The sequence below is a fragment of the Gnatocerus cornutus genome, chromosome 3, assembly GCF_029298725.1.
Source record: "Gnatocerus cornutus isolate USDA-ARS CGAHR chromosome 3, icGnaCorn1.1, whole genome shotgun sequence".
NCBI lineage: Eukaryota > Metazoa > Arthropoda > Insecta > Coleoptera > Tenebrionidae > Gnatocerus > Gnatocerus cornutus.
In genome coordinates this window covers 1,465,903-1,488,625 of record NC_142235.1, presented here as the reverse complement: position 1 = coordinate 1,488,625, position 22,723 = coordinate 1,465,903, and the positions used below count along the sequence as shown (strand labels likewise).

The window sequence follows — 22,723 nt, the reverse complement described above, 5'->3', positions numbered from 1 at the left end:
GTTTTGTGTTTCCAAATTAATATAATTACAAGTTGTACCTGCTATACCTTTTTTTGACAATTTTTGACACTAATGTAACTTAAAAAACACAATTATTGTTGATTATAAGTCGGGTGGAAATTGTGGGCACTCTCATTGGCAGACAAAACAGGCAGTATAATTGGTTGTCCAACTGACGTTTCTCTGAGTTTAGTGAAATTCGGCCCGCATAGTTGGCAGCTCTGCTAGTTCGAAAGTTTGTTTTGATTGTCGCAGTTTTAAGAAAAGTCGCTTTAAAAACCACATTAGTGTTCTCGAAGGAGTCTCAAATTACCCCAAACCAGGTAAGCAATTCCCCGCGCCCTTTTCCAACTATTTAAATCATTGAAACCTTTCAAATCTGTTTTGTTCGAAAAGTGAGGTTATGTAGAAGGGATCACACATTTGCGTAAATACATTGGCTGGGTAATATAAAAATGTTCGTTTATACTGAACTGGTCAAAATTCTCCAGTTTACAATTAAATTATAAAAATCGGTCTCATGACAGGACCGGACTCATCCTAGTTCGGCCATAACTGAATCTAAATCTTCCTGTAGTCCGGCCGTCAACTTCGCTTTCTTCAGTTTCGGACTCTTCACCACTCTTTTCTTTTTTTGTTTCCTTTTTGCTTCTTTTTTTTTGTCGTCTCTTCCTTCCTTTTCTTCGTCGTCGCTTTCTTCCTCTTTTTCTTTTTCGTCTTCGTCGTCGCTTTCATTCTCTTATTTTTTGTTCGTCTTTGCTGACGTCTTTCATAAGCGCCGTCATTTTGTCGATTTCCTTCCGCAGCGAGACTTTCTTCTTTGATTGCTTGGTCGTGCTTTTTTATTATTTCCCGAACCGCCACTCTTTCTTCTTCGTTCTTGAGAGAATCCAAAGAATATAAAACTTCGAAAGAGTCTGAAGAAATATTTCAGAGTCTAAAGACTCCAAGCAAGACTAAAAACACCTCAAAGAATACAAAGACTCTAAGGGAGACTTCAATAACTGCAAAGAATCCAGAGAGTCTAAAGGAATCCAATTAATTTAAAGAATGCAAAGACTCCAAGGACCCCAAAGAATTCAAAGACTTCAAAGCAAGACTTTAAAAACAATCCAAAGGCTCCAAAGACTTTAATGACTCCAAAGAACGACTCCAATGACTTCCAAGAGTCGAAAGAATTCAAAGATGCCAAAGGAAGACTCCAAAAACACTTTAAAGATTCTAAAGATCTTAAAGAAAATTTTCAAAGAAGGATTCCAAAGAGTCGAAAGTGTTCAAAGATCTCAAAGGAGGACTCCAAAGACTTCAATGGGTCCAAAAAAATCCGAAGAGTTTAAAGAGATTAAAGCCTCCTAAGAAAGACTCCAAAGAGTCAAGAAAAAGTTCAATGAATCCAAAGAAAGACTCCAAAGAGTCAAGAAAAAGTTCAATGAATCCAAAGAAAGACCTCAGTGATTCCTAAGAGTCGGAAGAATTTAAAAACCCCAAAAGAAAGACTTTGATGAATTCAATGAATCTAAAGTATCCAAAGACTCTAAGGCCTTCAAAGAACGAATTCAAGGACTCCAAAAAGTTTAAAGAAGCCAAAGACTCCAAAGACTTCGAATAATGACCTAAGGGCTTCAAAGAGTTAAAATAATTTAAAGATCTCAAAGGAAAACTCCATCGAGTCCCAAGAATCCAAAGAGTTCAAAGAGATCAAAGTTTTCATAGATAGACTTCAGAGTCTAAAAACAGTTCAAAGAATCTAAAAACTCCAATGAAAGAGTGGAAAGATTTTTAAAGAAACTGAACAACCAAAATACTCCAAAGATTCGAAAGAATCCAAAGATTCTGTAGAAAGTCCAAAGAGTTTAAAGAATCCAAAGAATCTAAAGGCTCTAGGCTGTTAAGACTAAAGAAAAACTTAAAAAAGAGTTCAAAGATTACAAAGACTTCAAAGAAAGATTTTAAAGAGTCCAAAGACTCCAAAAATTTAATTCACCGAAACCCCTAAGTCTGTTTTTTTTGTTTAAAAAAGTAAGATTATGTAGAAGCGATCACACTTTATTCTCACATTTGCGTAAATACATTCGCTGGATAATACAAAAATTTCAGTTCGCCTATGCTAAAGTGTTAAAAATTCTCCCGTTAACAATTATATTACAAAATTCGATTCCATCACAGGCCCGGTCTCATCCCAGTTCGGCCAAAACTGAATCTAAATCTTCCTGTAGTCCGGCCGTCATCTCCTTTTGCTTGTTTAGGTCATCTTGTAGCCTCTCCGCGTTTGTTTTTAACATGAAATTACCTTTTTTTAGTGCTGCTAGGATTTTCTCGTGTCTGTTAGAGCGAGCGGTTAGATTATCACGTTTCTTCTCGATGGGGGCATCTTCAGGTTCGCTCTGACTCCTCTCGGACTCACTATCGTCTTCGCTTTCTTCACTTTCGGACTCTTCACTGCTCTCTTCTTCTTCGGTTTCCTCTTCGCTTTCTTCCTCTTCTTCTTCTTCGTCGTCGCTGACGTCTTTCATGAGCGCCGCCATTTTGTCGACTTCCTTTTGCAGCGCTTTGTACTTCTTCTTTTCTTCTTTGATCGCTTGGTTGTGCTTCTTCATTATTTCCCGCAGCGCCACTCTTTCCTTCTTCGCGTTGTCTTCTTTGTTCTTGAAGCTGCGGAGTTTGTTCATGAGTTGTTTCAATTCTCTTTGCGCTCTTCTCTCGCGTTTCTCTTCGGTGTCTTCTCCGTCACTTTCATCGCTCATTTCGTCTTCAGCGAAGTCTTCGCCACTTTCCTCTCCGTTCATCATGTCTTTACTTACTGACATCCGTTTGCCTGTTGTTGCCTCTTGGAATCTCCTCTCTAGTAACTGGTTCTGTTTCTTCATTTCTTCTAGTTGGAACTTGGTGTTGTCTAACTGCTCGGTGACTTCCGTGTACTTCCTTTCGACTTCTTCGGAGGTCTTCCGGGCTTCTTCTGCTTCTTTTTTGAGGGTTAGAATGAGCTTATCGTCGGGGGTTTTCTCGCCGGTGCCTTTTTCCCGGTGCCTTTCTTTTTCGAGTTCTGCTTCGAGGTTGAGGATCCTCGCCATCAAGCGTTTGTTTTCGCGGATTTGCGCTTCTTTGTTGCGGAGTTCTAAGGCTAGCATCTGCTTGGTGCTTTGAAGGTCATCGCGAACTTTGTCGATGTCGTCCATTTCGTCCACTTCGTCTTCTATCATCTCTTCCTGGAGGAAGGGAATTGAACTTGGTGATAATAAAAGAGGTTTGTAACTTACCGGTGGCATGCTTGCCATAGACACCGACTTCTGGATCTGCTCTTCTATCGTCATCTGTCTTCGGAACTTCCTCAGACCCTCCAGCATGGGTTTACTTCTGTCGTTCGTTTTGACCTTCTTCAAATTGATTCCTCCTTGGATCTGTTTGAGGAGCTCGTTGTGGACGTTGGGCTTCTCGCTCTCGAAGACAAAATGCTCGGTTGCCTTCGTCTGCGGAAGAAGAGGTTGCGATCGGTCGTTGCATTCCACATGGTTGAGTTTCTTGTTGCCTTCTATTTCTTTGAGCATTGCAGTCCAGTCAGGACGAGCCTTTGGTCTTGCTCTAGAAGATAAGACTTTAGATGGAGTGTTAGGAGTTGATTTGGACTTACTTTAGAGACTCCAATCGCTCCTTCTGCTGTTCAGTCAGAGGCTTTTTGTTGGCCATTCCGTGCATGGGCGGCATGGCAGGTGCTGGCGGCGGCATAGGAGGCGGTGCAGGAGTCAACGACAACCTCCTCATACTCTCATTCCTCACCAAAGCGTTCCTCGTCACGGGAGTAACCTTCAAACTTTACATAACCACAACTTCATCCAACACTCGCTAGATGGACTTACTCTATCAATCTCCTCGTCTTCAGTCGGTACCTTCTGAATCGACGGCTTCCTCTCGTTCTTCTGTCGTTCAGCAACACTGTTCAACTTCACCGACGGCAAACTCTCCTTCTGTGGCTTCGTTTCTTCCTTGGGCGGCACCGGCCTCAGCTGTGGCCTCTTGAAAGTCTTCTCTTTCCCATTCTCTTGTGGTTCTTTCGTGGTGACGGAGGTCTTCCTCAGTTGAACTCCCGCGAGAGGGTTCTCTGATGGTGTGTCTTTCGAACTGTCCCTTCTGGTGTTTTTGAGCGCCCATGGAGCTGCCGGGACAGGAAGAGGAGATGGGCCCTCTTTGACCCATGGTGGTCGGAAAGTCGTTCTTTGGGCCGGATTTGAAGCGCCAGCTTCGTCTTTGCCCGCAGGCATGGCTTTGGTGAAGACCCTAAAGAGCAAGCGTTTGATGAGTGCGTTCTTGGCACGAGTGGTAAAAGTCACTGACTTTGTTTTAGTACTTTTTTGAGGTGAAAGTTTAGGATATTTCTGTCGACGTTGGGGAAAATTGGACAGCCTGGAACGGTAACGAGAGGATATATCGTTTATTAATGATTAGATCACAGCCAACTTCGACCGCATAGATAAATCAGCATCACATTCGCTTATAGAAATTGCAATAAAAGATGCACATGCACACAAATTCTAATAATATCCCAATTGGGTCACCGCGACATCCTCGTGCCAATATCGTCCATGACGTTTCGACACTCTTGATCCAAAATCAGGATTAAATCATTTTAACACACAGTGTGTGCGATTAACATCTAGAAGGCAAGGCCGACGCACGGTATAAATAGATAAAACGCGACTGGTCAACGGAGGCGTTCAACATCCGGCCAAAAATCGAAGGTGGCTGCGACTTTACTGCACAATACACTAATAATAATGATAATAGTGATGCTACACTTTTTCGGCCTAGGACGAAAAGTGTGTTAGTCACGATGAACATGCTCTGGGATGACTTACATGATTCCTCTACGTTGCACTACTTCTACAAGAAAGTCTCTTAAGCTGTTTAGTGTTATAATTGCCACTCTAAGAGCCTGAAATGCTGAAAACCATTAGCTGAAGCGAAGTCGTGATGTGGTCGGTGTCGAGAATGAAAAGAAGCTAAGCGGTTGACTGAGATTGCTGCTTTGACATCGTTTGTTTTTGGTGGAAATGTTCGAGGAAGTTATTGTTTATGTTTGAGGCTATTTTGAATAAATATCGCGATTTTAGGTTGAAATAATAAATGATTTTTTCGTGTTTTTGGAGGTGGAATGATTTTTTGCTAAATGTGGGCGTGGATAGTCTATGAAAGTGGTACAAACGCGTTGTGATTGGATAAGGAACTGGTCATATCGTCACGCCTTCTGAAATTATTGTAATAAAAGGGCGGAGTTACATTTTACTACACTCAATAGAATTTTGCAGTGCGTCGAAACTTGGAATTTTTGTCTAAAACACACTGTAAAGGCGGGCCAGTTCCATTGTAGGCGGAGCTAATCACTTTTTAAATCACACTTTCGGTCAAAGTATGAAAAAATATCTTATTGGATGAGCAATTTTAGTGTCAATTTAACCACGCCTAGCAATAAATAATTAATTAATAAATTAATTTGACGGGGCGTAATAATTTTCTGAGATTGCTTCTGTGACATCGTGGAAATATAGGAGGAAGTTATTGTTTTCATTTGAGGTTATTGTAGCGATTTTGGGTTAAAATAATAAATATTTTTTTCGTATTGTTGGAGGTGGAATGATTTGTTCTTAAAAGTGGGCGGGGATTATTTGACAATAGCCAATAAAAGATTCCATCAATACATCTGATTGTGACTGACTGAGAAAATGGTTTCGTCTTAAGAAATTTTGATCATAAGAGCACAAAATGTACTAAAAACATTTAAATGTCTTAGATTTAATAATAAAATTATTAGGAAAAATTTACTAAATTATGGATTGAGAGGGCGAAGTTACATTTTACTGCTTAAAAGACTTTCGTAATGCGTCAAAATTTTTAATATATCTAAAACCCATTCGAAAAGGCGTGGCTAGTTTCAGAAAAGAGGAGTGTAACCACACCCACATTTTATAGATTGAAGTCACGTATTTGGAGAAGGGCGAAACAGTTCCATTGTAGGCGGAACTTATTACTTTTTAAATAATTTTTTTGGTGAAAGTAAAAATTTGCCTCAGTTTGAATTATTTTTGATACATAAGAGATATATTTGATTAAAAAATATATTTTTAAATAGATTGGATTGGATGAGAAGTTTTAGTAATGTCAATTTAACCACGCCCTGAACCAATAAATTTGCTAACTCATTTAATAAGGCATGGCTAGTCTTGTGAGGGCGGAGCTTAATAAATTTTTTGTATCACCGCGGTGTTTATTCTTATTTGAAAGGTGTTGAAGGTTACAAAAAGGGGACGGCTAAGTTAATGTTCTTTAATAATTCTAATTCTAATTGATTCTACATGATGTGGAGTTTTTCATTGGGTGGCGGAATTGTATCTTACTCAAAGGGGTGTGGCTAATTTTGAGAGGCGAGACTAATATTTTGCATATTTTTTTTGCGTTTCACAATGTGTCGAAAACTGGAAAATGTCTAAAACGCATTCGAAAAGGCGTGGCTAGTTTTCGAAAAGAGGAGTTTAACTGTTTTTTTTTTCTTAACCACACCCACACATATTTGGAGAAAGGCGGGAAAGTTCTATTGTAGGCGGAGCTTTTTACATTAATTTTTTAATCACATTTTCGGTCAAAGTATAAAAAAAAACAGTTTAAACCATTTTTGATACGTCAGAGAATTTGATGAAAAACAAATATTTTATTTTTAAATAGGCTTGAAGGTGAAATTTTAGTTGTGTCAATTTAACCACGCTTTAAACCAATCAATAAATTTGATACTCCGTTTCATGGGGCGTGGCTAGTTTCGCGAAGGCGGAGCGTAATGATTTTTTTCAACAATTTAGATGTAGAGGCCGAAGTTTATTCTCAAGAAAGTGGTTGAGGTTACAAATGGGGAGTGGCGTAGTTAATTCCATCTGATAAAGATTCTCCGAGATGTGAAGTTTAATAAATTTATGGGATTTAAGGGGGCGGGGTTGTATTTTTTAACGATAAAGCACTCAAAGCGGCGTAGCTAATTTTGAGTGGGCGGGACTAATATTTTTACATTGTTAAACGACGCAATTATCTAAAGGATTTCAGTAAACATTTTGAAATGTTGTTTTTATACTCATAATTTCAAAATTCTTGAAAGAATTAATCTCCAAAATTTTACTTTCCAAAATTTACGTTTTTAAAGTATGAATTTCGAAAGTTTTCTCAAAAATTAAAATTTTTATAGGAAATCTTTGTAATTATTAGTCAATAATTCATAGGAAATTAAAAATAATAAAAAGAACACAAAAATTACAGAATTTTATGAATTGTTTGTGTAGTGTGACTAAAATTTTGGAAATTTTATATAACTAGAAGTTTTGCAAGTCTAGAGTTATTAGGATCGTAACAAATCTGTTATTGGGGCAAAGAGGGTGGAGCTATAGTTCCAGGCGAAGGCGTGGCTTATTTAAGGCGGCGATTTACCTCCAGAAAAATGTATGTTTTCAGGCCTCACAAAATTCGATATTACTCCGTTGTCTGTGAAAAAAATCAGTTCAAATTTTGTGAAACTGCAGTTAAGATAGTAATTAATGTCGGGACGTTGAGTTTTTTTGAAAAAAAGTAATGACAGTATGATAAAAAAAATGTTGAAAATCGTTAAATTTGGCCAAGTTTAGAACTAAATATCTCAGGAAATAACATTCTTTTTGTAAAAAGCTCTTCGTCCCGACACAGAACCATTCTTTGACAAGAAGAATATCATGTTCGTTCCACTGTTAATTCTTTTATAATCATGTAGGATCTAATTTACATGAAGCCTGCATCGCCCAAATTGTGGATAAATTGCGTACATCTTAGGTTGAAACCAACCCTCTGTGACCATGATGGTGGGGGAAAAAATAACATGTGTCCGAGAAGTGAGCTGAACGAAATTGTACGATAATAAACGACTAACTTTCTTTTCTTTGCCCATTTGGTCTCGAAATCGACTCGATGTCCATTCAAATTTAAAGACTTGACATACCTAAATAACGGGCTCAGCGGCAAGTCACATATTTTGAGAAATTATTTAAACTACGAGTAGACATTGTCACATTAACCTGACTGCAAAAACTATATTATTAAGCTTTGTTAATAAACTTGCAATTTGATATTGAGAGTTCTTAAATATTGTCGTCTTGACAAATGAGAAAAAAATTATTGACGTTGAAATTCAAAAACTGTTCTAAGCGCCATGATATTAATTAAAAATAATGAGATATTCACCAATACAAATTAGTCAATGATTTTATTAAATTTTATTAAAAAATCGTAAAAATAATAACTAATTTTTTAAAAGTTTATTTATCAAACTCTTTGTTGGCAGGTTTAATAAATGGTAAAATCTGCTGAAGATTGTTATTTTGCTTGCATTTTTATTGGTTGTTTATATTCAATTGTGCTAATGCTAGCGCACATTTACAATACACCTATAACACTTTTAACAATTAGAATAAATTAAAACAGATGTGATAGGATAACTTTCACGTTGTGTTAAAATTTGAAGAGATTACTTACTAAAAATGTCTTTGTTGAAGGTTGACCATTGGCCATAGTGTCAGGAACAACAAAAATGATTTGTGTCTTGGCTTTATTTATGATTTACTACGAATTTAGACAACATCAAGTTTTTCTGTTTGTTGTTCGGTTCATTCACAGTCCAGTTAGATAAGAAGCAAATTTTTATTTACAGATTGGATTCTTTAGAACGAAGGCATACAGCTCTTGACAAATACATCGCACATTCCACTTAGTTTTTCTTCTTTTACCTTCTTTCCGGTATTCGTAACATATTTCTTGCCTTGCAATTTTAATTTATTAAAGGATTGAAAGTTTTTTTTATCAAATATGGACGATATTATTTAGAATTAATTTATTACATTATCTAATTTTTCAAATTTTTGGCTCTTAGATCGGTCTCTATGTTAAGTCTGTATTTACTATAACTTAATTTTAGAATTTTAAATATTTATTCTAAAACTGTTTGGATTTTTACAAAATTGACTATTTTAAAGACCTGAAACCTTTAAAAAAACAGCAGAATTTACGCAAACACGGAAGCCAAAAAACGGACTATTGCATATTTAAAAGTGAAATTTTTTGTTTACTCTTTTAAATTTTCTTAGAAACAATTGGGAATTGTTTAGAAAACAAGTTACACGCCGACTGTCTTGTTTATATTGTTTACCTCGTATTGTACTTCAGCTGAGGTTTTAGGTTATATAAACATCGTAAACATCGGATTGCAATTCCTTTTTATACAGGTTTCACTGTAGTTTGCATCAAATTTGAACAAATTTGCTTTTATATTTTTTGTTTTTATTTTTATATTATGCATTATTTTTTATCATTATTTTTGCTATATCGCTGTCTTCAATGTCTACTCTTTCTGAGCTGTAGTTCAACTAATAAAATGCTATGCTAAAAACGCTTCGTTTGCCGAGTCTGAAATGGTTAGTGTACTGCCGATGGTGTCCGAAAGCATCACCCTGTCCTTGAATTTCGTCGAAGGGATGGATGTGTGTGTAACACTATAAGATTACAGCAGAGAAACGACACAGCAAACCTAGAATGCTCTGGGTAAATCGCCGCCTTAAGAAAGGTGGATCTTACTATTTTTTTGAGTAATAGCTCTAATGAAAATTTTTTTTTAATGCTACTGTTTATTTAATAAAAAATGTTTTCGAAATTTTAAGAAAAAAACTTACTTAGAAATTAACAATTTTATCTTGTAGTTCTATTCATTGTATTACGATTTTACAAAATTTTGAATATTTTTGTCTTGTCCTTTAAATATTTATTTACTCCTATTATTTTGTAACAATATTTATATGCATATTTTAATATGTAGACTTTCGATTTAGTATAATTTTTAATTTTTAGGATGCCAAAAAAACACAATATACTGACAACATTTTAAATTTTGGGGGGTTAATTGAGAAACTGAGAAACTAAAGTTGTGAAACGAAATTCTAGCGACTCTAGACGTGTTATTGCTAAGAGGGTGAAGCTACAGTGTCAGTGAAGGCGTGGCTTGTTCAGTGAAGGTGGAGCTTACTATTTTTTCGCGTAATTGCACCAATAAAAATCTTTCTTTTTAATGCGACTGTCTATTTTTCACACGTTTCAGAATTTGATGAGAGACAGATCTTTCCGCGAATCAAATCAAAACTGTCGTGGGTGTACCCAAGATAAACCTCGCCCACGTTCAAAATTTTGAGTAACTGAAATTATTTCTATTACAACCTGATTGGAACTGGGTCAAATGTCATTTTTAACGGATTTCCGAACCTGAACTTAACCTCAATTTGTCGCAATTCTAGAAACATCGTAATCTCTGAGGGGATTTTTATTCTTGGGAAATAAAATCGCCACTCATCGGAATGTCGCTTGAGCAAGAATTTCTTCGTATTTGGGCCAAATTGAGAAACGTTTAGACAGAAAGAAAACAGAACTCATCTGTTATCATCAATTTAGATCGAGCTAAAAAAACAATCATAAAAATCATCGAAAATGTTTTCGCTTCTGGATCTATTTTTAAACGATGCCAAAGAGCGCCGTAAATCACGATCTCGAAATAATTTGGCGATTAGACGATGATAAAAATCCATTCACTCGTCTCGAATTTTTAAACTGCAAGTCACGAAAACCAAAAGTCCCTAAAGTCTTCCGGAAAATTCAGTGTGTACTGTTTTGTGTTTTCGTTACATAACTTACCTGCGCTTACGTGAAAAACCTCAAAGAATCAAAAACCGACACACTCACTCCGAACATGCACAGAATTTGCCGAAAAACACAATTTTTGGAATTTTCGCGATTTTTTCTGCGACTTTTTCGGTTGTTTTTCTGTGCAACACGCACACGTTTTCACTGTGGCATTCGCGTTCGAAATAGCTAGTGGCTATTTTGAGCGTCGTGACGTTTCCCGACGCCCAACCGATTCGAAATATTTCGTTGATTTTCTAATGAAATTGAGAGAATCTGGACACGAGTGGACGTTCGAGAAGGTTCGGGGTGGGAATGGGACTTTTTGACGGGTTTTATTGGGTTGGGGAGACAATTAGGAGCTTAATGAAGCTGCGTGGGATTTGAATAGAAATTTTGTTTGGAAAAGTTGGAAAAGTTTCGCGGTGATAAAATTAGATTTGAGTTGGGCATTTGGCGGGCGGGAAGTGGAAATTTGGAAATTCGGAAAATTTTGGGATTTTTTATAAAATGGAAAAGCTGCTTTTTAATTTTGCGGAAATAACTTTTAGCAAATTTAGGGAATCCAATTTTTTGTTTTAAAATTCAAATTTCTGTGGAGTCATTAATTTTTAGGCGTTGAAAATTAAAAAAAATAAAAATTGTGATTTTGAAAATGTAAAATTATTGTCAATTGTGGGATTTTTAACTTTTGCAAAATGTCGCAATTTTTTATAGATGATAGTTTGCCATTAAGAAAAAATTTCTTTGCCTTTGAATAATTTTCTAAAATTCTAGGGTTTCTAATGTTCCAGACAGCTAGAGGTTCTAGAAACTTAAAAGTTTTGTTAATTAAATATTTTTTGAATTTTTTAAAATGTATTAATAGTCCTAAAAATACTTTGAAATTTTTATAAAACTAAATAATATTCTAGAAAATTGCAGGTCGTGCCATTTAGTTTTTTTGCAGATTTATTAAATTTTCAACATTTTGACATTAATTAAAAACAGTTCTACGTGAAAGTAATAAAATTTTGAAAAAGTGACATTTAAAATTAATATAAACAGTTTTAGAAATGTTTAAATTGGTGTTAAAATGTGTAGTTATTTTGAATTTTGCCGACTTTTGATAAATGATATTTGACATGTAATAAATATATTAGAATTTTGGGAAAAATTTTTAGAAAATTTAGAATTTTTAGTACTTACTTCAAAATTAAAAACTTGACTTTTTAGGAAATCAGAAACTGGGTTATTTAAACTTTCGGCATTTTGGGTTCTGGGGAAAACGAATTTTTTTAGGTTCCGAAAAGTTACAATTATAAAAAATGTTTGAAAAATGTGTAGTTTTTGAATCACTTTACATTCAAAGCGGTTAAAAATTTTAAGAATTGCAGCGGTCTGTACATATCACTTGTACAGTGAAATTTTGCTAAATTTTGAAAATTTTAAATTTTTGGGTTATCTGATTTTTTATTTTTGAAATTTTAAAAATCAAAATTTTGGAAATTTGAGAAAACTTTGGATTTACAAATTCATAAGACTTTTTATTGCTTAAAATTTAAAAACTTGAGTTTAGTAAATTATTAATAGGGTTATTTAAATTTTAGGCATTTTGAATTGTCTCAGAAAATCTTTTTGGAAATTCCGATTCCAAAAAGTTACAATTTTGTTTAGTTTAAAAAAATTTGTTTTAATTTTTGAACGTTTGAAATTTTTTAATCGAACAATTGTTTTTCTAGAACCGGGAAATATTGAGGAAATTTTGTAAAATCAGGGGATTATAATGTCCAAAATTTAGTAAATTTTCGTAAACTTTGAATTCAAGTAAATTTGTCTGATAGACTTGGGTTTTTCGAGATTTTTACAAATTTATTAGGGTCTTAATTCTAAAACCCAAGTCAAAAATTTTTGTTTTTATGAAAAGTTGACTAACTCGTATTTTCCAAAATTTTAAAAATGAGATTTTTCTAAAAAAAATTTTACGATATTTAATAATCAAACAGTTAATTTGTTTAAAAATGGCATTCGACTTGTTGGGCCTCTTTGTAATAAAGATATCCAAATTTTTGGAATTTTTTTATTTTTTTGCGCTTAAAATTTAAAATCTTGATTTTCTAGAAAATTAGAAATTAGGTTATTCAAACTTTTCAGCCTTTTAAGTTACTCCAGAAAGTTTTATTGAGATTTTTTGGAATTCCAAAAAGTTACAATTTTTAAAAACTTTTACAAAATGTGTTGTATCAGTACTTTCAACTTTTTGTCACTTTATATTAAAAGCGGTTACAAATTTTAAGACTTACGTAGCCCTGTGTCACTTGTGCACTAAAATTTTGCTAAATTATAAAAATAGGTATTTTCGGGTAATTGGAATTTTGAAATTTTGAAAATTTTTATTAGAAGAATTTTTAATGTTTTTGAAAAATTAGTATTTTTAAATGAGGACTCTGCAGAATTAAATTAATAAAATATTGTGGAAATTTAAAAATTCAAGTAATTGTAGTGTCTAGAATTTTGAAAATTTAAAAAGAAAATTGAATTACTCGCGTAGATGTTGGTTTTTGTTGTTTTTTCAAATCCTGTGTCATATTTCATCTTCGATAAATTTATAATAAACTCGATTTTAAATCAAAGTCAAAAATTTTGATTTTCGTGAATATTTGTGAAACTCGTATTTTTCAAAAATTTTGTCAAAAACTTGGAAATGACATATTTTTATAAAGACATGTATTTCAGCATGGAATCTTAATATTTTGAGCATATTTGGATTTTTAAAAAGTTCAGAATCAGCTCTAGAAACTAAATCTATTAATTTTAAAAATTTATGTACATGGTGATTTTGAAATATAAGCGGAAAAAAAATTACGACTTGACGGAAATACAAGACGTTTTTGGTGATTTTTATTAATTTTAAGGTAAGGGTAAAAATTCCAAAATCCCGACTTTTTCGGCTTCACTGATATGCACAAAATAATTTTAACAACAACGCAGAGCATTTTGTTCGTTAATAATTTACCTATGCATTATGACCTTAGTAATCATTGGCGTAGCATAAAAATTGGATTTAATTTATTTTATTTTTTTCTTAAAACTGAGACACCAATTTAAAAACCGGAACCTGCCAGTTGTAATGGGTTTTTTTTCCGCCACTACTTCAAAATCACTTTGTACATTTTAAGTTTTATAAAAATTTGGAAGTCAAAAATTTCTATTCGTGCAGTTCAATTATTGAAAAATGATATTCGACATGTTAGGTACCTTTGCAACAACATTGTTGGAAAATTTAGATTTTTCACTGCTTAAAAAATTTAAAATCTTGAGTTACTAGAAAATTAGAAATTGGGTTATTCAAACTTTCGACGATTTAAGTTGTCTCAGAAAGTCGTTTAGGAATTTTATTTTTTAGATTCTTTAAAGTTACAATTTTGTAAAATTTTTGAAAAATGTAGCAGAACTTTTAACTTTTTGTCATTTTAGATTGAATGCGGTCAAAAAATTTAAGAATTGCTGGGTTCTGTGTCAAGGATACATTGCAATTTTGCCAAATTTTCAAAATCAATTTTTGAAACTTTTTACTAAATTCTTGAAAAATTGGGATTTGGAAACGAGTGTTATCAAAACAAAGGAATGTTGTGGAAATTTTGGATAATCATGGGATTGTAGTGTAATTTTGTAAATTTTAGAATCTAAACGAATTTTTAGGATAGATTTGGAGTTTTTGAGGGTTTTTTATTTTATAATTTTTCAAAAATGAAAATTTTGAATTTTGTAAAAACTTGGGTATTTCGTATTCTCAAAATTTAAGATTTGAACATGTTTGAATCTTTAGTTGTTTTTAACTACAAAGAATTCAAAATGTTCGAAAAATTTTTCGATTTGGTAGAAAACATCCAAAAACCAAACGATAGCCCGCAAAAATGACAAACGAGCTTCAATTTGTACTTGCTATTTTCTCTGCCAGAGTTGATCTATTTCTGGCCCCATCTATGTTATTACGACCTTCAAATAAAATACAATTAATTTTGTTTAAACTCATCCCAGCTTACTTGATAATTCGATAAAATCGCTCTTATCTGATAACATCGAACAAAGAAACACGTAAAATCCATTAAAAAATTTTATTTTTGTTTAATTTTCACACCACACTACTTCGTGCCAATTCTACTTTGAGTTAAATTTTGGAAACTCTTTCAGAGTACAGCCAAGCTCACTACCATCAGTGCACTAATCATGATTTGGCTTTGAAAAAAAAAAACTTGTTATCCTCCGCCCCATTGGACTCTTCCTTGACCCTCGGGAGGTTACTAAAATGCCCCCACGTCTGTATCTCCTCGAATAAACGATCGCCCGGACACTCCGTGTCCCTAACTTGTCTGTGCCCCAACAATTTATAATCCCCCGCGATCTTCCCCTCCTCCACCCCCCAGTTAATCAACTGCTTCACCGCCTCCAACTGTTGCTCCGGCGGCAACTCGCTCCTCCAATCCCCGATAACACAAATTCCAATACTGATATTGTTGTACTTGGGGGCGTGCGCACCGACGCGCGACCACCCCCGGCCTTCATAAATGTTCCCATCGCCGCCCACGGCGAAACTGTACCCTATGTCGTTCCATTGATTCGTGATCTGGTGCATGTCTTGCATCACTTGCATGGATTTAACACAGTCATCGGGGGTGGTGCAAGCTGGAGGAATGTAGCTGTGGTGGATGATGACGTAGGGGACGGGGTTGGGCATGTCTTCGGTGGCATTCGGGGGGCGGGCGTTCCACCCGGAACGGGGGATGATTTGCAGGTCCGACATGGCCCCTGGAAGAAAACAAACTAAAATTGAGGGTTCGAACTCGGTTTATATACCGAATTTGTGGTGGGGTGGGGCAACAAAGCACGCTCGCTTGATTTTTATGTAAATATGTCGTAACTCGGTAGTTTACAGTGTTTATTTAATAGCATAGGAAGCACTTAATGATTATAATTTACTGGGAATTTTGCAGAGAAAATTGTTGAATGGGTTGAGGTAATTTGCTTACAGAAGCGTCCAGTTCAACACATTATTTACTGTTTAGATCCGCTTTATCATTGTTTTTAATATTTTAATGCAACGGAAGTGATAAAATTAATCTCGCTCGTTGGTCGTTTTTTATTAGTAATTTTTCTATTTTCAGAAGATGCAGCATATTTTTGAATTTTTTTTTTCAAATTTTTGCAATGACTTGATTTCGTCTTTTAGTACGTTTGCATTCATTGATAAGTCTAAGGACCAATCGCAGAAGAAGTTCGTGACACGTGACATCTAAACGCAAATGTCATTCGCAGTCATATCAAGTGACGCTTTTTATGTCATCTTTAGCATCTTTTATTGGTCGATCATTGTAACAACCAATCATAGAAGAAGTTCATGGCACGTGACCTCAGAACACGTCTAGTCAAGTCTTATTTTTGTTTTTTAGTACGTTTGCATTTGTTAGAAAGAAGCACATGACATGTGACATCAAAACGCAACGCATTTGCACACGTCATATCACGTGACGCTTTTTATGTCATCTTTAGCATCTTTGGTCCGTAAACAACTAATTATAAAAAAGTCCTGTGGCACGTGATTTTAGAACGTAATTCTAATTGGTCTGGGCGTGTCTTGATTTCTTTTTTAGTATGATACATACATTAGTCTAAGGACCAATCACAGAAGAAGCTGATGACACGTGACTTCAAAACGCCTCTTGTTCGCACATTCACGTGACGCTTTTTAAGTCGTGTTTAGCATCTTTCATGGGTTGAATATATTAAGTCTCTAATTAAAAAGAAAAAAAATTCTCAAAATTTTGCAAAAAAAATTTTTGACTTTAATTAGGATTTTTCGAAAATTTGGAATTTTTACATTTTGATAAACTGTTTTCTATGGTCTAAAAAATGAAAAAAAATAAATATAGACACTGTTTTTTTGTTGTTTTTTGTAATTTTTTTAATTTTAATTTGGAAATTAGTTTATATCGTAAATGTATAATATCAAACCAATATAATAAAATAATTACAAAAATTGTAAAGAACAGTGTTATCAACGAAACAAAGCGAAAACGGGAAAACACTAATAAATAGATAATAATTCTGTTCTTGAAAATATAATAATAACAATGATAACAATACATTCCACATCTAAAAAACTTTCAGAAAAAAATGAAATAATTGCTCTTTAGATTGCGCACTTTTACTCAAAGACACACCGCGTTAAAGACACAAAGACTGACCTCACCATCGTAAAAATCACATCTAATTTAATTACAATTAAATTTAATCTGCGCAATAAAATTTCCGAAACTTAATAAATCTCGATCTAATTACCTGAACCTTGAGGAGTCCCTGCATTAACAAACACGTGTCAAAAATTACCACTAACAGATCAAGGCCAAAAAGGGGATTTTTCTTACCAACAACGACGACACTCAGTAGATAACAAACCGCTCGATTCATTTTCGATAAAATCGTTTCCAACGAAATTGCGGTTTAAGTACAATTTCCCATCACTTCTTATCACTAATCAGATCGCTGAATGATACACTAACGCGTTATTGCGAGTGTCATTTTTATATAAATATTCATAATAGGACAAAAAATTCGTCGGATATACAGGGGGGCGCAACATCACCATTCACTCGGTGCACCTCTCTTCTCGGTACGATTTCTATGGGGTTGCCACAACGCCGTACGACTTCGCGGGGAGTTTTTTTGGGATTTGACATCGAAAGAGGTACTGTCAGTACTACGGTGAAAGCGCGACTTTGCGACCGGACTGTGTCTCAGTCAATTAACAAGCAAACACTCGAAAGTGTGGTGGTTCCCCAATTCTCTGTCTCTCTCGCGCGGGCCGAAAGGGGTCAAGCGCTGCTCCGGTATGGGAAAGTGACCGTAAGGAGAACACCCTGTATGTTGTAGTGTCGACATTTCTTATCTTTTACGCGAATTTTCAATTCCTTCTTATCTCCAGAACGTTGTAACTATTTTACCGGGATTTGTTTGTATCATTATTATTACTATTATTACTCGTTTTTTTATTGAAATTGCGTGCAGCGGGGAATTTTTGCTGATTAGAATATAATCTAGTGGACGTCAGTTCATAACTTTAGTTGGCAAGGGCGGCCAGTGACTTATTTATGACTTTGAGGAAAAAACATTGTGGGCAACACCAAACAAAATCCGAATTTTTGTCACTTTTATTGCACAAATGTTAACAAAATGGTCCCATTGCGCGATCTCCCGGAAGAGCGTGTCTCCGGGACACAGCGTCTCCTTGACCTGGCGGTGCCCCACCAGCTGGTACTCCTCGACGATGTGCCCCATGTCCACTCCGTACTGTATCAACTCTCTCACGGCGTACAGTTGGTTCAGTGGGGGTAGACTTTCCATCCAGTTGCCGATAAGACAGATGCCGATGCTCTGGGTGTTGTACCCGGGGGCGTGGGCCCCCACGGTTGACCACCCGCGCCCTTCGTACACGTTCCCGTCGCTCCCGACGGCGAAACTGTACCCTATATCGGCCCATCCGTTGTCGTGCTGGTGCATGTCTTGCATGGTTTGCATGGCGGCGATGCAGTCCTCTTTGGTGTAGCAAGCTGCAGGTTCGGCGCTGTGGTGGATGACCACGTAGGGCACGGGGTTGGACATGGGGGAGGTGTTGGTTGGAGGACGCGCGTGCCAACCATCGCGGGGGATGAGGGTGAGGCCCTGCGCGGACGCTGCAACTTTTTATTAACACCACCAAAAGGTCTTCAAGAGACTTACCAAGGAGAGTCACAACGACGACGACGACGTTCATTTTGGGTCAGATAACTGTTATCGGTGAGAGGATCAAAGTCCTGTTTTTTACAGAATGGCGGGGAGACCACTTCCTCGCCACCACCGCGTGCGGAAAGAGACCGAGATGATAAGGAAGCGCGAGAAGGAGTTCCTCCACGAGCAGACTTGGAAGGGTCGGAAGCAGTACTACGAGGACTGGGAGAAGAAGAACTCGAAGTTCGACGAGTGGACATCGCCGCGGTACCACGAAACCAACAACAAACTCATCGAGAAGATCAAGAAAGACCGCGAAAAAGAAGAAAGTTTAACAGTTCGCAGGGAGAAACTCCAGAAGCTTTTCAATGAAGAAGAACAACTCCAGCAGGTGGAGCTCATGATCCTGAAGACGCGGAATGCGAAGTACGTGAGGAGTCCAAGGAGCGATGAGATCCCAATTGAGGTTCTGAAGGAGCTCAACACCGGTATTTAACATTTCTTCTTTTTCGTATTGTTAATCCCCTTCTTCAAGGTCTCAAAATTGAAGAAGAAGATCGTCGTCGCCATGAGGCCGAGTTGAAGTTGTACCACCAGTGGAGGAGTAACAATCCCATGCTCAAACACTACGAAAGGATGCAGAAGAGTCGCGAGCTCAAACTCTCCTGGTTGGACCAACAGGTTGAAAACAGGATGAAGAAGGAGCGGGAGGAGGAGGAGTGTCGCCGACTCCTCAAAGAACGGGAGAAACTCCTGAAGATCGAAGACGAGAAACAGGAGGAAGAACAGAAGAGGATCCAGGCGAAGAAGGAGGAGTTGCGATTCAACCTCCACCAACAGATCGAAGAGCTTAAACTCAAGAATCAAATAAGTGAAGAGTTGCGCCAGAAAGAAGAAGAAGAAGCGCGGAAGAGAACGGATCTCACACGCGTGGATCTTCAGAGGATCGAAGACGAGAAGAAGCGAGCGGAGAAGGAGTGCGCTCTTTACAACATCAAACAATACAAAATGAGGTTAAAGAAGAAGGCCGAGAACATCCAAGCGAATCTTCAGGAAGAACGCGAGTTGATTTTGAGACTCAAAGAGTTGGATCTCGCTGAGCGCATTCAAGACGAAGTGAAGAAAACCGAGATCAAAGAAGCACTGAAGCAGTTCCTCGAGCTCAACGAAGAACAAAAACGACTGGAGAAAGCCCGCCAGAAGCAGTTGGACTTCTTGTTTGACTCGGAAGCCAAAGTCCAGTTTGAGCAACAAGACGAATTCTGGAAGCAAGAAGAAGCGGCGCGGAAGAAACTTATTAAAGACGTCATCGAGACGATTAAAGTTCAGATCGACGCGGACTTGGAGAGGAACAAAGAGAAGCAGTTGGAAGTGGTCAAAGAACGCGAAGACATGATGAAGAAGATCGAAGAGTACAACAAGGAGATGACGGAACTCAAAGAAAAGGAAGAGCGAGCGAAGCGGGAGAGAAGAAAGGCGATTGATGATGACGTGCATTTGAAGAACTTGAGGAAGAAGGCGAGGGAGAACGCCGAGCTGAAGAGAATAGATGAAGAGTTGGAAAGGGTGCGGAAGGAGGAGGAGAGGCTGAAGCATGAGATTATGAATATACAGAGGAGACAAGGACCGATACGGCCTGCGAGGAGTAAATTGTTTCTATAATGTGATTTGGTCGAGGGTCTACTGTATTGATATAGTTTCAGTTTGTACAGTCGGCCCTCGGTGATAGGGATAAGAGAAACCAAAGCTATTGTTGTTGTTCGCTGCATTGGTGGTCTACTGTATGATCAATGTTTGCTTCGGATTAAAATGTTTGAGTCTCTCATATTTTAATGCTTTTTACATCATATACAGGGTGTTTTGTATAATAATTTTTTTAACAGTGCAACCTCGAATTTGTGTTTCTTACAATAGGTGCTCGACTTGTTAACTTGTGAGTCAGCCTATATGTTCTTATGTTTGGTATTTCTCGGAATACAGGGTGAGCAAATTTAGATAATAAGACAGTAGATTCTCATAATCGTAAATTTGTTACTTATTGTATTAATTTCAGCGCCAAAGAGTACAGTGTCCAAGTTCTAAATCAATTTGTAAATTTTTTACTTTGTACTATGCGATATACAGAGTGAGCAAATATGACAGTTGTTTAGTATTGTATATCCGGTGAGAGATTGGGAGATTTCGACAGTTGACATATAGGTTGGCAGCAAATTATGCTACAAAATACGCTAAAAACACTAAATTCCAACGCGAAATGGGTGATAGGGTTGTCAGTAACTGGGGTAATTTTGTTATTTTAAATTTCGCGCGTATGGAATACTTTTTATTGCGTAGATTTAGTGACTTTTCTGTCATTCAAACTCTCACTGTATGAACTATAGTCACTTAGTGAGTTAGTGTTAACGCCAGGCAGTTGTTTCTCAAGTTCTAAGTTAGCCTGTATATTTTTTTGTTATTCACAATATACAGGGAACTGTCATAAACTACTTATTGTGATTTGCTGATTAGCGGTCTTAGTGCCATTGCGATTCTACTGTATTTAGTAAAGTGCATACTATAGTCACTTCGTTGAAATTCTACTGTAACAGATTCAGAGCCTTATAGTTCATGTTTTAATACAGTAAAACCTCAACAAGTGAAAAAACATAAAGTTATGTACCATAAAGCGATTGAAATTTTACTGTATCACATCATCGAGATCCTACTAGCTCGAAGATTAATACAGTAAAACCTTCATGATGTAAAAAACAATTCGTATTTACGGACAATGTTTATGACAGTCTGACACAAGTTTTAATCGCTCTGTATGTTTTAATGCTTTTATACTATATTTTATACAGGGTGAGTGCCTATTTTTAGAACAGTGCCACCTCGGATTTGTGTTCCCTCCAATTGAATCGATTTGAATTGAAGTGAGTTGTGAGTCACTCTGTATAATGTTTTGTAGGTATTTAACGATGTACAGGGTGAGCAAATTTTACAACCACTTATTAGCGTCACCGCGATTCTACTTGTTCAGTGTATATCATTCTTACAACACTTCTTAGCCACTCTGTATATTTTTTTATTTTGTTTTTCACGATATACAAGGTGCGCAAATATAGACATTAAAGCGTCGTAAACTGCTTTTTGTGATTAGCTGATTAGCAGCGTTAGTATTAGTTAGATTCTGCTGTATTTGAGAAACGTGCATTCAATATTCACTTCATTGAAATTCTACTGTAATAAATTTTTAGTTCACCTGACTGAAATTTTACTGTATTATTTTGTCTTATGGCCTATGCATACACAGTAAAACTTGCCAAGTGAAACAGTTAATATTTATAATTTAGAGCGATGTTTGCTGTATCATCAACGAGATTTAACTATACTATTTTGTAACTCGAAGATTTTTACAGTAAAACCTTCATGAAGTGAAAAAATTCTGTTCTTTAGTCTATCGCCAGTTTTGAATTACTCTGTATATTTTATGTTTTATATTTTATACTACTTGGGCTCTCGAGTTTTTACACATTACACTGTCTCGACTTCTGACTCACTCTGTATAATTTAACGCTTTTCACTTCTACAGTGCAACCTCAAATTTGTGTTTTCTGCAGTTGAATTGATTTGTATAGAATATTACTGTCTGGAGTTGTAAGTCACTCTGTATAATTTTATGTTTTTTATTTCTCGTTGTACAGGGTAGCCAAATGTTACAATAGTATAGTAGAAGTAGTCTCTAATAAGACACCCGTTGTGTCAGCGCTAATGATATTCTACTGTATCACCCCCGCTTTAAATACAGTGAAACTTCGAAATTGTGTTCACTTCACAAAATACATAGTGAGCAAACATGACTGAACCACTTATTAGCGGCACTGAGATTCTACTGTACTTAAAACTTGTGCTCACTACAGTAGAACCTCGACTTATTGTAACTTTTCCACGGAAATAAACGAAAATCATCCAATTAATTTATTATCACTTAATACTGTTACAATATATTTACACAGGACTGGTAACTTCGTCGAGTTGCTTCTTCATGTCTTCTAGCTTGTCCATCTCCGTCACCGAACTGTTGACTTTATACACGACCAGGGAATGGTAGAAATGCACAGCGAAACAGACGAACGTTATCAAAACAGGAATCACAATAACAGTGGCGGCCGTTGCCGCCTTGAAAGAGTAGTCCCAGAATTTGACCCAGCAAAGAATGGCTACTTCCACCAAAAACAAGAACAGACCTGGAAACTTTTCCGTTGAGATGTTGGTAACGAGT

General features: G+C 36.2%; 4 protein-coding genes and 1 pseudogene across 11 annotated transcripts in view; 1 reads left to right on the top strand and 4 right to left on the bottom strand.

Moving 5' to 3' along the window:
• Positions 1-197: 197 nt before the first annotated feature.
• Positions 198-22,418, top strand: LOC148176752 (trichoplein keratin filament-binding protein-like). The gene is made up of 3 exons (XM_088032135.1): positions 198-323; positions 18,562-18,950; positions 18,998-22,418. The coding sequence occupies exons 2-3, from the start codon at positions 18,563-18,565 to the stop codon at positions 20,122-20,124; spliced, it is 1,515 nt and encodes a 504-aa protein (XP_087888261.1). The 5' UTR covers positions 198-323; position 18,562; the 3' UTR covers positions 20,125-22,418.
• On the bottom strand, positions 2,026-11,071 carry LOC148176755 (uncharacterized). Of its 4 annotated transcripts, XM_088032133.1 has the most exons (6): positions 10,732-11,068; positions 4,851-4,927; positions 3,855-4,272; positions 3,629-3,801; positions 3,258-3,579; positions 2,026-3,206 (listed from the first exon to the last, which is right to left on the bottom strand). In XM_088032133.1, coding segments are annotated over exons 2-6 (1,947 nt in total). In that variant the 5' UTR covers positions 4,853-4,927; positions 10,732-11,068; the 3' UTR covers positions 2,026-2,174. The 4 variants fall into 4 exon arrangements, with proteins under 4 accessions (XP_087888259.1, XP_087888257.1, XP_087888256.1 ...); XM_088032131.1 differs by having other exon boundaries at positions 2,026-3,579; positions 4,851-4,935; positions 10,732-11,071; XM_088032130.1 differs by having other exon boundaries at positions 2,026-3,579; positions 10,732-11,071.
• On the bottom strand, positions 14,803-17,267 carry LOC148176754 (peptidoglycan-recognition protein LB-like). 2 transcript variants are annotated; one of them, XM_088032165.1, is made up of 2 exons: positions 17,124-17,267; positions 14,803-15,507 (listed from the first exon to the last, which is right to left on the bottom strand). In XM_088032165.1, the coding sequence occupies exons 1-2, from the start codon at positions 17,164-17,166 to the stop codon at positions 14,927-14,929; spliced, it is 624 nt and encodes a 207-aa protein (XP_087888291.1). In that variant the 5' UTR covers positions 17,167-17,267; the 3' UTR covers positions 14,803-14,926. The 2 variants fall into 2 exon arrangements, with proteins under 2 accessions (XP_087888291.1, XP_087888292.1); XM_088032166.1 differs by having other exon boundaries at positions 17,038-17,127.
• Positions 17,845-18,600, bottom strand: LOC148176753 (peptidoglycan-recognition protein LB pseudogene; annotated as a pseudogene). Its single transcript, XR_015769795.1, has 2 exons — positions 18,475-18,600; positions 17,845-18,428 (listed from the first exon to the last, which is right to left on the bottom strand). The product of XR_015769795.1 is annotated as a peptidoglycan-recognition protein LB pseudogene (transcript).
• The window catches only part of LOC148176751 (calcium release-activated calcium channel protein 1-like), a 21,733-nt gene continuing 21,415 nt past the window's right edge, over positions 22,406-22,723 (bottom strand). For all 3 annotated transcript variants that reach the window (XM_088032145.1, XM_088032144.1, XM_088032143.1), the window contains exon 4: positions 22,406-22,688. In XM_088032145.1, the coding sequence (XP_087888271.1) occupies positions 22,450-22,688 (239 nt within the window). In that variant the 3' untranslated portion in view covers positions 22,406-22,449. The remainder of the gene's footprint in view (positions 22,689-22,723) is intronic.

Bases quoted from the DNA above. Each gene is read 5' to 3' on its own strand.
- LOC148176754 (XM_088032165.1), bottom strand. From the start codon at position 17,166: ATGAATCGAGCGGTTTGTTATCTACTGAGTGTCGTCGTTGTTG. The intron at 15,508-17,123 runs GTAAGAAAAATC...GTTTTCTTCCAG, and splicing joins ACTGAGTGTCGTCGTTGTTG to GGGCCATGTCGGACCTGCAA.
- LOC148176755 (XM_088032131.1), bottom strand. The intron at 3,802-3,854 runs GTAAGTCCATCT...TAAAGTTTGAAG, and splicing joins AAGACGAGGAGATTGATAGA to GTTACTCCCGTGACGAGGAA. The intron at 3,580-3,628 runs GTAAGTCCAAAT...CTTATCTTCTAG, and splicing joins GAGCGATTGGAGTCTCTAAA to AGCAAGACCAAAGGCTCGTC.
- LOC148176752 (XM_088032135.1), top strand. From the start codon at position 18,563: ATGGCGGGGAGACCACTTCCTCGCCACCACCGCGTGCGGAAAGAGACC. The intron at 18,951-18,997 runs GTATTTAACATT...CCCTTCTTCAAG, and splicing joins TCTGAAGGAGCTCAACACCG to GTCTCAAAATTGAAGAAGAA.